At 47.4% G+C, this 14,663-nt stretch overlaps 1 protein-coding gene across 1 annotated transcript in view; it reads left to right on the forward strand.

Annotated features, from left to right (window-relative positions):
• LOC120920144 (CREB-regulated transcription coactivator 2-like) overlaps positions 1-14,657 on the forward strand; it is a 35,548-nt gene extending 20,891 nt beyond the window's left edge. Inside the window, exon 6 of the mRNA XM_040332059.1 lies at positions 13,914-14,657. Within this exon, the coding sequence (XP_040187993.1) occupies positions 13,914-14,125 (212 nt within the window). The 3' untranslated portion in view covers positions 14,126-14,657. The remainder of the gene's footprint in view (positions 1-13,913) is intronic.
• Positions 14,658-14,663: the final 6 nt, after the last annotated feature.

Below are 14,663 nucleotides of genomic sequence, written 5' to 3' on the forward strand. Positions count from 1 at the left end.
CGTTATGATTGCTTGCGTTTGTGAAATAGAGTGGATTTGATCGTATGATTTTGTCATGGACTGGAATGTTTATGTGTGAATGTCTGAATGTTTGTGTGGCTGAACAGTTTGTAAGTAAGTAATTGATTGTTTGACCAGATTAAAACTGCTTGGAAAAATTACCTTTTGTGTACGGTTTGTTTAGCCAGGCATGGCTTCTCTGACCATGTGGTGGACCATGCGGCTTGGGGGAGGGGCGGACAGTGTTCTGATTCTGAAACTTCTGAAAGTTAGATATAACATTTTTATGATGCATATGGAAACTGTATATTGTGGATGATTTGTCAGTATAGAGGTGGCATTATTCAGCCTGCGATGTGTGCAGGGAGACATTTTGTATCTTTTGAATGTAATGTCCTCATGTGTGTGGCTGAGACTTTGTTTGAACCTGAATGTCTTGTTCCTGTGTATGAGAAATGGAGACTGTGTGTATTTACATCATTTTTTGGACGGGTTGCCTTTGTATAGTTAGGCAAGGCATGTTCCATGGTGTAAGATGGTTTCTCTGGCCATGCGGCTTGGGGGAGGGGAGACAGTGTTGGATCTCTGTGTTTCTTGAGAGTACAATTTTTAAGAGCAAAGTCATGTGTAATATGTTCATGATCTATGTGAGGAATAGAAATGAATAAATTGTGATTTTTACCTTTGTATGGGACCAAAAGACATGTCCCTGTGAGTGTGGCTGAACTGTGATTGAATTGTTTGGCTGATGAAGGAAACATGTGCTTTAGTGGGGGAGGGGTGATTTGTTTGGTGTGCCATGAGGCTCGGGGGGGGGGATGGGCAACCAGCATGGCTGTCCCATCACTGAGTCAAAGTTGGTAAACAATAGCAGGCGTTTTAAATGATGTGACCTAAGTATATTTTTTGAATGGCTTGTTACATAAGCATGAAAAGTTATGCCACGGTGTGTACATGAGCTTTGAGAAAAGTGTTTTTGTTTTAATGTTGCGCATGTATCTGAAATTTTTTGAATGTGCTGTGTTGGCAAAAGGTCCGATTTGAAGCAGCCTCAAATGCGGCTCTGGGAGGGAGGGGTGACTAGTGTTGAATCCCTGGGCTCAGTGTGAGGGGTTCCCACCATCCCTGCGCTCATTATGAGGGGTTCACACCATGAAAAGGTCCGATTTGAAGGAGCCTAAAATGTGTGCCTTGTCGGTTGGTTGTTTTTAGAAAATGTTTTTAATGTTCATATTTGATGTTCCATGTGTTGTCTTTGTGGAGAGATTCTAGGCAGGTTTTTGAAAACTGCATCTGGCAGCCATTTTGTTTGCTGCGATGGTTTTTTTTGGCGGCCATTTTGTGAGGTGCAGTCTGTTTGGTCTGTGGGTCATCTTTTGGGTGTGATACCATGTGACCGCAGTGGAATTTCGCAGCCTTTGGGGCAGATTTTTGTTTTCCTTTGTGTAGTATGGTCTGTCCTTTGGCAGACAGGTGCGAGGCGCAGTTCAAGCGTAAATGGCGCCATTGTTGCTGACCATTTTTGAGATGCAGTTTAAAGCGCTATCTTTTGAATAGTGCTTGCGTGCTAGGGCTAATTTGTATAAAAGATCTGACTAACCTACCGGCTGACTTTGCAGTATAAGAGTGGAGGCTTTTGTGTAAGAATTTCGTTTTTTGGTGAAAAGACTGCTTTGCATGCACTGAATTTTGTTGGTGTTTGAATATTGAATATTTGGGGTCCTTGGCAATTCATTTGTATTTGAAGATCGTAGGGTCAGGGGGGGAGATCAACTCCTATTCTGCAGATGGGAGGAGATTGTTTTACCTTTCCTGAACCAGCATACAACAGGAAGTCCTTTTTCGGGCATTTATATATAAGCAGGAAGTCAGTGGGAGGAGTTTTTGAAGTCTTCCGAAAGATTAACAATGAAACTTGTGTCCTGAAAGGACAACGGAAAATATTTTGGCGTTTAAAAGAGTGTCTTAAAGTTTAATTTCAGTCGTTTTTGTGAAGTGTTATACTATAAATACAGTTTTGGGTATTTTGGAGCAAACAGGAGGGCTTCACCATTACTGTTGTAACATCTAGATGCAGAGAGAAGCCACATCATTCTGCAGGTGATAACTGGGCGTAAGTGTTCCGTGTGGTTTAGTCTGGCGACGCAGTGTATGGGATGCATACACTGTGAGGGGTAGAGGCCTAATTTGGGGGTTGATCTGTGGTTGTTTACGAATCATTTGGCATAGTTACTCTGTAGTTCTGTGCCAGGAGGGTTGGGACAACAAGCCATAGAGATGATGCCTCGGTTAGGGTTTTCTAGTTGAGGGACTGGACCAGATAGTGGTTGTAGTCAGGGCCGGACTTACCATTGGCCTTGACTGGGCTCAAGCCCAGGGGCCCCACCCAATAGGGGGCCCCCTTAAAAAAAAAAATTTTTTTTTTTTTTTTTTTTTTTTTTTTTATTTTTTTTTTAGGGGTCCGGAGGTCCCCAGGGGCCCGGAGGCCCCCAGGGCCCCGGACGGCAACCCCCCTTTTTTTTATTTATTTTTTGTAAAAAAATGTTTTTTTTTTATATATTTTTTATTTTTATATATATATAATATATATATATATTTTATTATTATTATTAAAGGGCCCAGGGGTCTCCAGGGCCCCGGACGGCAACCCCCCTTTTTTTTATTTATTTTTTGTAAAAAAATGTTTTTTTTATATATTTTTTATTTTTATATATATAATATGTGTATATATATATATATATATATATATATATATATATATATATATATATATATATATATATATATATATATATATTTATTATTATTATTATTATTATTATTATTATTATTATTATTAAAGGGCCCAGGGGTCTCCAGGGCCCCCGGATGGCAACCCACCTTTTTTATTTTTTTATAAAAAAAATTACATTTTTTTCTATATATATATATATATATATTTTTTTATTAAAGGGCTCAGAGGTCCCCAGGGCCCCATGTGGCAACCCCCCCTTTTTTTATTTTTTTTATAAATGTTTATTTTTTTATTTTTGTTTATTTTTTTATTTTTTATTAAAAGGCCCAGAGGTTCCCAGGGGCCCAGAGGTCCCCAGGGCCCCGGGGTTTGGCAACCTCCCTTTTTTTATGTATTTTTTATAAACGTTTTTTTTTTATTATTAAAGGGCCCAGAGGTTTATTTTTTCTTTTTATTAAAAGGCCCAGAGGTCCCCAGGGCCCCGGATGGCTACATATATTTATATATATTTGTTTTCTTCTTTATTTCTTCTTTTTTTGTAAAGGCCCCCCCGCTTCTCAATTTGCGGCAGCCCCCACGCTTCTCAATTTCAGGCGGCAGCACCCCCACCCCCCCTAGGTTCTCTGCTTCAGGGGGCCCATGCCTTAAGCTGTGCAAGGGGCCCCAAAATTCCTGATGGCGGCCCTGCGCATACCTCCCAACACGCACGGATTCTGTGGGACTTTCCCGCACAGACAGCTTCTTCCCGCAGTCCCGCAAAAGGGATTTTCCCGCACTGCAAGAGGAGGCAGCACGGAAGCAGGAGGAACCGGAGTGGTGTGTGGAGGACTGTGGCTGCTGAAGGGAAGAAAGCCGACAGCCGGGCTAATGACAGTCTGTGGCCCCGGCTGTTGGCACAGGTGAGAGGCACCCCCCCCCCCTCAACAACTGCAAAATACTTTAATGCGCTCCCCCCCCCCCGCTCAACAACTTCGATCCCCCCCAATTCTCGGCTCCAGGGGGCCCCTTCAACACTCAAGCCCAGGGGCCCCCACCACCCTAAGTCCTGCCCTGGTTGTAGTCCGTCAATCCACCGTAGAAGAAGGCACCGGGCGGTGATCCCCGAAATGGGTGCAACGGTTTCTCTCGGACGCGGGAAGTAAGACGATAAGTCGATTTGAATCGCGTGGGAAGGAAGGCTTCCCACAGTCAGACGGTTACACAGTGTACGAAGCCTAGTTTTGGGGGCAAAGGCCTTTAGACCCCTTTAAAAGATTGCCAAGGATACTATTTGGGTATACCTCTGGAGTGGATGTGGTTTCGCTGCGGTTTCAGAAATCTGTAATGATGAGTGTGGATGGAGGCGTGGTACACGCTTTGGTGACCCTCAAAGGAGAGCTATACATAGCGGGTCTATGCAAGGCGCTCACGCTGTTCTCATATTTTCCCATTGTATTTTCGTCTATTGCTGAAAGTGAAGGCAGATTTCCGTCTGGTTTTTGTTTTTTTTCATTTTTGTTTTGGATACTATGAATATCTCCCCCACATTTGTATATGAATGTTTGTATGTAGTAACGTGAATATGTTCGAATTTACCGCGGTGATCCTCCGATGCGTCGCGGCTGTAGTATTTTTGTAGAAACGGGGAAAGTAAGGGTTATAGAGGGTTTTGTTTGAATCGGTTTTGAAAGAATGTCATTGAAAATTTACAGGAATGTCATTTTTGTTTGCCATTCTCTGCAGGATAAATATGAGGGATGAAGTAATGATTTCTGTTTAAAGCGGGAGTTCACCCATTTAAAAAAAAAAAAAAAATCTCCCCTTAGCTTCCTGCTCGTTCGGTCTAGGGGAATCGGCTATTTATATTAAAATAGGTGCAGTACTTACCCGTTTTCGAGCTGTATCTTCTTCCGTCGCTTCCGGGTATGGGTCTTCGGGAGCCGGCGTTCCTTCTTGATTGACATTCTTCCGAGAGGCTTCCGACGGTCGCATCCATCGCGTCACTCGTAGCCGAAAGAAGCCGAACGTCGGTGCGGCTCTATACTGCGCCTGCGCACCGACGTTCGGCTTCTTTCGGAAAATCGTGACGCGATGGATGCGACCGTCGGAAGCCTCTCGGAAACCTGTCAATCAAGAAGGAACGCCCATTCCCGAAGCCCATACCCGGAAGCGACGGAGAGGATGCGTCTCGTAAACGGGTAAGTACTGCACATATTTTAAAATAAATTGCCGATTCCCCTAGTAATAACGAGCAGGAAGCGAAGGGGGAAAAGTGCCCTCTAAGGGTGAACCCCCGCTTTAAGTATTTTTCAGGTCCAAGAAGTTTCTGGAAGTGTCTGTACATAGAGAGCATGTGTATGTAGACAGCTGTACACATGGATAAATACGAGTCTAAGAAGGTTTAAAGTATCATAGGCTATTTCATTGTTTCTTCTTCCTCCAGTCTGTAATGAGGAAGAAAATGGGGGGATAAATAAATGTAAAAGTGACAGTTTTTCGAACTAATAACACTAATCTTTCTAATTCTAAATCAAGTTTGTGCCAAGACTGTCTTTCTTTGATAGAATTTGAATCGGCAAGCAGCAGTCTGGTGAAGTAGGTTCCCATCTTAGATGAAGAACCTCCCAATGGTTCCAGGTATTACAGGAGATGGTAAGGTATTACAGGCGATGGGGAGACAGGCACAGATTGTGCAGTGAACACAGTCCCGAGGTCGGGGTTATTGTCATAAGGTTTGTTTGGAGGTCAACCGAAACCAGGGTCGTACTCCCCTCGTCAGCTGTCACGTCTATTCTCAGGTGATGGGGTGAGTGCGATCACTGTAACATGAACTTCAAAGGGGTTCAGGAGAGTCTCTCCTGGACCCCGACACTGTAATTGGTTTTCATTTTTCCCAACCAGGTGACTGGGTCGTTTGTAAAGAAACTTGATGGATGAGACCACGCCAGCCACTGCAAGAAGCGGCTCCTCCACATCAAAGAAAGGAGTAGTATCTTCGTTTATTTTGTATTTGTTTGTTTAGTAAATTTTAGCAGAGGTAACGATGAAATACATCCCAAGTTATTATTTAAAGTCTATTCTATGACTAAGAAATTGAACGGGATGGATTGCGGGGTCTGTTCTGAGTCTCCACCGAGCTTTAGTGCCCAGCGATGACAGCGGTACATGCTATTTATGACGTTATGATTGGTATGAGGATTATTGACAAACTAGTGAAGACTCCGGACAGACACTTGGCAATAGAATTTAATGAGATGTCTTTAGAGGGTAGAATTTTTATTTGTTTTTATGGCTCTGCCTCTTGTCGGTTGGGTATCTATAGCTTATAAGGTAATTCAAGAGGTTCATGTGTGGTGGTGAAGCTGTCCCAGCATCCTGTATCGTGGCCGATCACGAGGATCTGATGGCACAAGAGAAAGTAGGAATGGCAGGGGCGGCTAGAAGGCACCAACCCCGACCAGGTCTGGGCATGGTTTCCTGCATGTACAAGGTGGGGGGACTTGAGCTTATGATACGATTGAACAATTCACACCTATTGAGGATGGAATGTTTCATGTGACTGTTGAAGCTACAAGGAAGTTCTCGCGGTCCAAGGGCGGTTTCTGGGAATTTACAAGTAAAGATTGTTATACCTGGATCGGGGATACTGGGAATTGGAGTTCAGGCCCATATGGATAAGGTTTGGGTCCCTGCAAGGCAGAGCCAGAGCTGTAGCTAAGTGAAGGTTGGGAGTCCTTTGAAGGGTCTGGGAATCTTTGGGGATTTAATTTTTATTTTACAGCGGATCGTGGTTGATGGAAATGGGAATATATATATACTCATGTGGTTTTTATTTCTATTCTTTCTATGTCGTGATGAGGCGCTCCTGTTGCCTGATTGGACGCGTGACCAGAGCTGGAGCAGATGACCACAGTTTCCTTGATGAGACGCCCCGAAGCCGGACCCACGTACAAGACACAGAGGACCCCAGACCGATCGATTACTACAGCTCACCAAGTTGTGCCCTCCTTATAAGTCATCCCTCCTGAAGAACAGAGTCTACATGTCAAGCCGTGTTTTCCTTTTTATGGACTGTAAAGACTGATTTAGTTTCTAGGTGTAAGAAGACTATCAAGATTGGAAGGACAAATGGGAGCAATATGACAAAAAGGGAGGACTGTTGTGGAAATTTGAAGATGTATTTAATATGTATTGTCATAATGGCACCCAGTCTTAGTACTGCCCCAACCCGCTCTAAATAGAACTGACTGGGGCAGTCTGAGGCTGGTTGAATCTCGTCTGGTAGTAGAAAATGTCTTGAGGTTGGAGTGTGATGTTTGCGGCGTGGGCATATGTCCGCCGGCGAGGGGCCCTCTGTGCATTTAGCACAGACGATCGTTGAGGAGGGGGTGCGCTCACTCGGCGGGCACACTAGTGGTTATGGACAGATGTGCGCTCTTATCTGGGTCTTGTCTGATCAGCAGGGCTTGCGATTCGTAGCGTACGCCTGTAGATAGCTTCCTTTCCACCTTAATAAGGGTATAATCTGGATATGCATTATTCTATGGAATGGCGCAGATTAGGATTCTATCAGGCGATTAATATGAGAGCTTATGATCGGTTAGAGGCAGGGGGGGCACTCCCTGCCACGCCCATAAGCCTTTAGCAGCATTGTATGTACTTCTATGCATTGTATTGTATCCTTTGTATTATATTCTATTCATGTATTCTATGGGACTTCCTGTTAGAAGGAACGTCCTTATATGGTGTTAGCTGTGTCAGTGGAAGATCCTGTGTTAACCACTCCCATGAGGGAGGTGTTTAATGGGTGCAGTGAGCACTTCCTGTTTTGGGTAAATAAAAGGTGCTTGGCTGAGCCTTTGGGCAGGGATGCTGGCAGAATGATATGAGAACAGGCTGGTGGTGGTGTCTCTTTGTATGAATGGCAGAGAATGATGGTGAGTGAATCTATTTAGCTTAAATAGGCATTATTTCATTAAGACTGGATGCTGTGCTTTATAGCACAGGGCAAAATGGCGCTGTGCTCTGCGTACGGCCAATTTTGCCGCAACAATAGCGAGGGCTAGATGTCACCGGTCTGTTTGGCGGTTGGTATCTAGCGGCTGGTGGGTGTGAGGGCGCCGTTGGTCGTGGAGGTTGTACCTGTGGTGTGACCTGGTTTGTCTTGCGAGTATCCGCATATTCATCCGCCAACTTCGCGGCCTCTGGTAGAGTCATGGGCCTGCGATCTCTCACCCAATCTTTGACGTCCGTCTGGATGTGATTGTAAAATTGCTCCAGGAGCATTAGTTGCAAAATGTCCTCTGCGGTGGTGGCCTGGCTGCTGTTAACCCAGTTAGAGGCCGACAGGGACAACTGGCATGCCCATTCAGCGTAAGAGTCTTCCGTGGTTTTGCGTGAGTCCCTGAACTTCTGTCGGTGGGACTCTGGGGTTACTGCATAACGAGCCAGGAGCGCTTCTTTAACCCGGGCGTAGCTATGGATATCCTGATCTGGCACGGTCCGGAAAGCATCAGAAGCTTTGCCTGACAGTTTGCCTGACAATATTGCGACCCACTCTCTTCTAGCTATTCGGTGCAGGTTACATTGTCGCTCAAAATCCGCCAGGTAGTTATCAATCTCACAGTCCTTTTCATCAAAAGCTTTAAAAGCGCTAAACGGAATCTTCCTTGTGTCTGCTGTGCTGTACTCACTGTTTGGAGAATGTGCGGCTGCTTGTTGGACTGCTGCCAGTTTTAACTGTAGCTCTGCGTCTCTTATTTGTTTATCCTTCTGTAGCTCTGCGTCTCTTATTTCTTTAGCCTCCTGTAGCTCTGCGTCTCTTATTTGTTTATCCTCCTGTAGTTCTGCGTCTCTTATTTGTTTATCCTTCTGTAGCTCTGCGTTTACTAACAGGTCCATCACTTTCAGCACCACATCCGGCGTTGGGTTCGGGCCGAACCATGCTAGCTTCTCTCTCATTAGCTTGTTGGCTGGCGATTCCTCCTCCTGAATCACTGGTGTCTCCATCTCTTGTACTGCTGGCGTTGCTGCAATCCCGTCCTCCTGGTCTATCTCCATTGATTCTGCTATGATGACCCGCTTGGTTTTGTTGCTAGCAATCCTTCCACGAACTTCCAGTAGTTCTTCCAGTGTCTGCTTGGAATCCGGGTGTAAAGGAGAGTAGAAGGGAAAATCCCTCTGCTGCCAACCAATTGTGACGGTATTGGTATGATATCCCCGTCAAACAGTCCCTTCTTCTATAAGAACGTCACCCAATATTCCACTAGGAGGAATATTCCTGAGATCGCCCATTAAGCCACACATTAGTCCAGGCTTACTGCTAGAACAAGACAGCTTTAATGTTATATCACACAGCTTATATGTCATTTCCAAAACTGTTACAATGACAAATCTCCGCCCCCCTCACACTGGGGCTTCCATACAGATGATTAGGCAGACACGGCGGAGCCGATCAGTGACGCTCGACCCCGCATATAGAGAGATAATTACCACAATGGAGCAATCAGAATAATTAACACAAGCCACTTAAACACAGATCTCCTTCACACAACACAATAGATCAATTAACCTTTAGAAATAGTGAGGGGACATTAGCACGTCAATAACCTGTTAGCCGAGGACAGAATCACACAGGGCAAGCAGGGAGCATTAAACTGAGACATATAGGCAAATGCATCACAGCACCCCTTTCTGTCAAGACTACACCCCTTCCTTTTTAAGACCCGCCCTGTCATTTTCAAGGGATGAGGACAGAGGGACGCGGTGGGATGAGGACAGAGGGACGTGGTGGGATGAGGACAGAGGGACAGGGTGGGATGAGGACAGGGGGATGGGGACAGGGTGGGATGAGGACAGAGGGACAGGGTGGGATGGGGACAGGGTGGGTATAGGACAGAGGGATGAGGATGAGGATAGGGTGGGATGAGGACAGAGGGACAGGATGGGATGAGGACAGAGGGACAGGATGGGATGAGGACAGAATGGGATTAGGACAGGCTTTTTTGCCGCCCCCCACAAAGTGCCGCCCTAGGCCTGGGCCTTGTCGGCCTAGGCCATAATACAGCACTGCCTCCAGCTCCATGTACTCACGGATCAGCTCCTGCTTGCTCATGTCCTGCAGGCTCTCCACGTGGTCCTTCATCATCAGGAACTGGGTGGTGGTGTAAGGGGCCACCGGTGGGCCCTTGGCGAACCTCTCGGCCCGCATCTGGGACGCCCGCTGCGACGCCCTCTCCTCCAGTCGCTTCTTCTCCTCCCAGGTCCGCTGGTTATATGACTTCCAGGACCTCTTCTTCTTGGGGGGTGGCCGGCGGTGCCTCTTTCTGCCCAGCTCCCTCCAGGGCCCCTCCGGCTCATGGCTGTCGCCCATGACCAGCTGAAATTGGTGTTCCATGTTGTCCGTAATAACAGATTGTACCGTGAGGACTTCGTAAGGGTGTCCAATGGTTCTTCCTGACCCAGCTCCTGGAGATGTCACAATGGGCTGCTGCTGGTGGGCGGTACCCAGGTTGAGACCAATTTGACCTGGTGTTGTCATTCATGGGGCAATTCTGCTTGAAGTGACCCAGCTGTTTGCACCGGAAGCAGCGTTGTTCGTTGTCCTCCTGGCGTGGATAGAGAGGGCTAGATGTCACCGGTCTGTTAGGAGGTTGGTATCTAGCGGCTGGTGGGTGTGAGGGCACCGTTGGTCGTGGAGGTTGTACCTGTGGTGTGACCTGGTTCATCTTGCGAGTATCCGCATATTCATCCGCCAACTTCGCGGCCTCTGGTAGAGTCATGGGCCTGCGATCCCGCAAATATTTTGCGCTGCCCACGATTCACGGAGCAGTAGCTCCGTGAATTGCAAGGGCGCGCCGGCAAATTTGCCCGGCGTAATCGCGCGCAAGTTAAATTAGGCGCGCTCCCGCGCCGAGCGTACAGCGCATGCTCCGTCGGGAAACTTTCCCGACGTGCATTGCGGCAAATGACGTCGCAAGGACGTCATTTGCTTCTAAGTGAACGTGAATGGCGTCCAGCGCCAATCACGTTTCACTTAAGCAAACGCCGTGAAATTCAAATTTCACGGTGCGGGAAGGCCGGCTATACTTCAGCATTGACTGCCCCTACTATTAGAAGGGGCAGCCTTGCGCTAAAAGTAGCCGTACAGAAACTCCGTACCTGGCTTGCGCGGGGCCCGCGCAAGCTTGTGAATCGGTGGTAGTATGCAATTTGCATACTACACGCTGATACACAATGGGAGCGGCCCCCGCAAGAATGCCTAAAATCTGTGAGGCATAAGAGCCTTAGGCCGCGCAGATTTTAGCCTGCAGTCGGTGTAACGAGGTTCCTGAATCAGGAGCACTCGTTACACCGGAGCAAGTAAGCAATTGCGCTGCGTAACCTATGGTTGCGCGGGCGCAAGTGCTTCTTGAATCTGGGCCACTGTTTGGAGAATGTGCGGCTGCTTGTTGGACTGCTGCCAGTTTTAACTGTAGTTCTGCGTCTCTTATTTGTTTAGCCTCCTCCGCTAACAGGTCCATCACTTTCAGCACCACATCCACCCTTGGGTTCGGACCGAACCATGCTAGCTTCTCTCTCATTACTTTGTTGGCTGGCGATTCCTCCTCCTGAATCACTGGTGTCTCCATCTCTTGTACTGCTGGCGTTGCTGCAATCCCGTTCTGGTCTCGCTCCATTGATTCTGCTATGATGACCCGCTTGGTTTTGTTGCTAGCAATCCTTCCACAAACTTCCAGTAGTTCTTCCAGTGTCTGCTTGGAATCCGGGTGTAAATTAGAGTAGAAGGGAAAATCCCGCTGCTTCCAACCAGTTGTGACGGTAGTAGAATGATATCCCCGTCAAACATTCCCTTCTTCCATAAGAACATCACCCAATATTCCACGAGGAGGAATACTCCTGAGATCGCCACACATGGGTCAGAGCTCACTGCTGGAACAAGACAGACTTTAATGGTTTCTTCTCAGCTTTATATACAGTACCAGGCATTAAAGCAACAATGAGATCTCCACCCCTCTAATCATACACTAAGGCTAATTACTAAACATTCTAGACAGGTCGGCACCGGCCTATAATTATCATGTCTAATCACTGCACATTCCTTAATTAATGGCATCAAACAAACCACCTTCACACACTGAGTTTCCTAGGCAGATGTTTCGTCTCCGCATGCAGCTTGACACCTATTCACACCTCTGAGCATCAATAGGTTTTAGACAGTGTTATCACACAATAAAGGCCTTTCAAAAGCTAGCCTTATTTAACATATGAACAGTCTACACAGAGAGATGAGTCACACATGAAACACCTGTTACCTCTAACCCACAGCATTAAATTAGCAGGGAGAATTAAACTGAAGCATATAGGCAATTGCATCACAACTCCATCCCCGACATTGTCCTTACCGGTATGTATGACTCCACCCCCCAACATCGTCCCTGCCGGTATGTATGACCCCATCCCCTAACATTGTCCTTACTGGTATGTATGACCCCATCCCCCAACATCATCCTTACCGGTATGTATGACTCCATCCCCCAACATCATCCTTACCAGTATGTATGACTCCATCCCCAACATCATCCTTACTGGTATGTAGGACCCTATCCCCTAACATTGTCCTTACTGGTATGTATGACCCCATCCCCCAACATCATCCTTACCGGTATGTATGACTCCACCCCCCAACATCGTCCCTACCGGTATGTATGACCCCATCCCCTAACATTGTCCTTACTGGTATGTATGACCCCATCCCCCAACATCATCCTTACCGGTATGTATGACTCCATCCCCCAACATCATCCTTACCAGTATGTATGACTCCATCCCCAACATCATCCTTACTGGTATGTAGGACCCTATCCCCTAACATTGTCCTTACTGGTATGTATGACCCCATCCCCCAACATCATTCTTACCGGTATGTATGACCACATCATCCTTACCGGTATGTATGACCCCATCCCCAACATCATCCTTACCGGTATGTATGACCCCCATTCCCCAACATCATCCTTACCGGTATTTATGACCCCATCCCCGACATCGTCCTTACCGGTATGTATGACCCCACTCCCGACATTGTCCTTACCGGTATGTATGACCCCATCCCCGACATCGTCCTTACCGGTATGTATGACCCCACCCCAACATCATTCTTACCGGTATGTATGACCCCATCCCCCAACATCATCCTTACCGGTATGTATGACCCCATCCCCCAACATCATCCCTACCGGTATGTATGACCCTCATCATCATCCTTACCGGTATGTATGACCCCATCCCCGACATCGTCCTTACCGGTATGTATGACTCCCATCCCCCAACATCATCCTTACCGGTATGTATGACCCCATCCCCGACATTGTCCTTACTGGTATGTATGATCCCCCAACATCATCCTTACCGGTATGTATGACCCCCTCCCCAACATTGTCCTTACCGGTATGTATGACCCCCATCATCCTTACCGGTATGTATGACCCCCTCCCAAACATTGTCCTTACCGGTATGTATGACCCCATCCCCCAACATCATCCTTACCGGTATGTATGACCCCCTCCCCAACATTGTCCTTACCGGTATGTATGACCCCATCCCCGATATTGTCCTTACCGGTATGTATGACCCCCATCCCCCAACATCATCCTTACCGGTATGTATGACCCCATACCCCGACATCGTCCTTACCGGTATGTATGACCCTCTTCATCATCCTTACCGGTATGTATGACCCCCAACATCATCCTTACCGGTATGTATGACCCCCAACATCATCCTTACCGGTATGTATGACCCCCAACATCATCCTTACCGGTATGTATGACCCCATCCCCAACATCATCCTTACCGGTATGTATGACCCCATCCCCGACATTGTCCTTACCGGTATGTATGACCCCATCCCCGACATCGTCCTTACCGGTATGTATGACCCCATCCCCGACATCGTCCTTACCGGTATGTATGACCCCCTCCCCAACATTGTCCTTACCGGTATGTATGACCCCCAACATCATCCTTACCGGTATGTATGACCCCCATCCCCAACATTGTCCTCACCGGTACATAAGACCCTCCACCATTCCCAACATCGTCTAAAGTATTCCTAAGGCGGGTCCTCTTATTACACCTAAGCTGAATTCTGATTGGTTAATGTTGGGATGTAAATAATTGATTTTTTTGCCCCTCCCAGCGGTGGACTCCTCTCCCCCCGGCTTCTCCAAGGAGATCACCTCGGCGCTGTCCTCCGTCCCCGGCTTCGAAGGGGACCCCACACTGGGACTGGAGGACGACCTGAACATCGAGCCGCTCACGCTGGACGGGCTGAACATGCTGAGCGACCCGTACGCCCCGCTGACCGACCCGCTGGTGGAGGACTCCTTCCGCTCCGACCGCCTGCAGTGACCGCCGGCTGCGCCAGCCACTCACACAGATCCATAAAGGTTCTTGGCGGGGCCTGATGGTTGGACGATGAAGGTCCCCGATATAGAGGGGTCATGTGACCAGCACTGCCGCAGCCCCCCCGTGGGCAGGGACCAGAGGCCCGCCCTCGTCATTTGGCTCCGCCCACCGCGGGGATCCTGCAGCTGAACTTGAACACAATCTGTAAAAAATTGTCAATAGATTTTTATTTTATTATTCTAAAGAAGAGAAAATCTATTTACGAAATGTATAAAAATATATTTTATTACATGGGAGGCCGAGAAGAGTGAGCGGGGGAGAGCGAGAAATTTGCCGGCTGGAGAGGGAATCCAATGTATTCAGTTTTGGATGGAGGGGGGAGAGCGGACGTTTCTATTGGCTATTTATTTCTGTCTGTGACCCCCCACTGGGGAGATTCACCCTCACTTCCTGTCCCTGTGACACCCATACAGGAAATGAGGGGAGTGGCTGTCGCCTTTACAGGGAATGAGGGGGCGTGGTCTTCATCTGTACAGGAAAT

Source organism: Rana temporaria, chromosome 13 (genome assembly GCF_905171775.1).
Source record: "Rana temporaria chromosome 13, aRanTem1.1, whole genome shotgun sequence".
In the NCBI taxonomy this organism is placed as follows: Eukaryota; Metazoa; Chordata; class Amphibia; order Anura; family Ranidae; genus Rana; species Rana temporaria.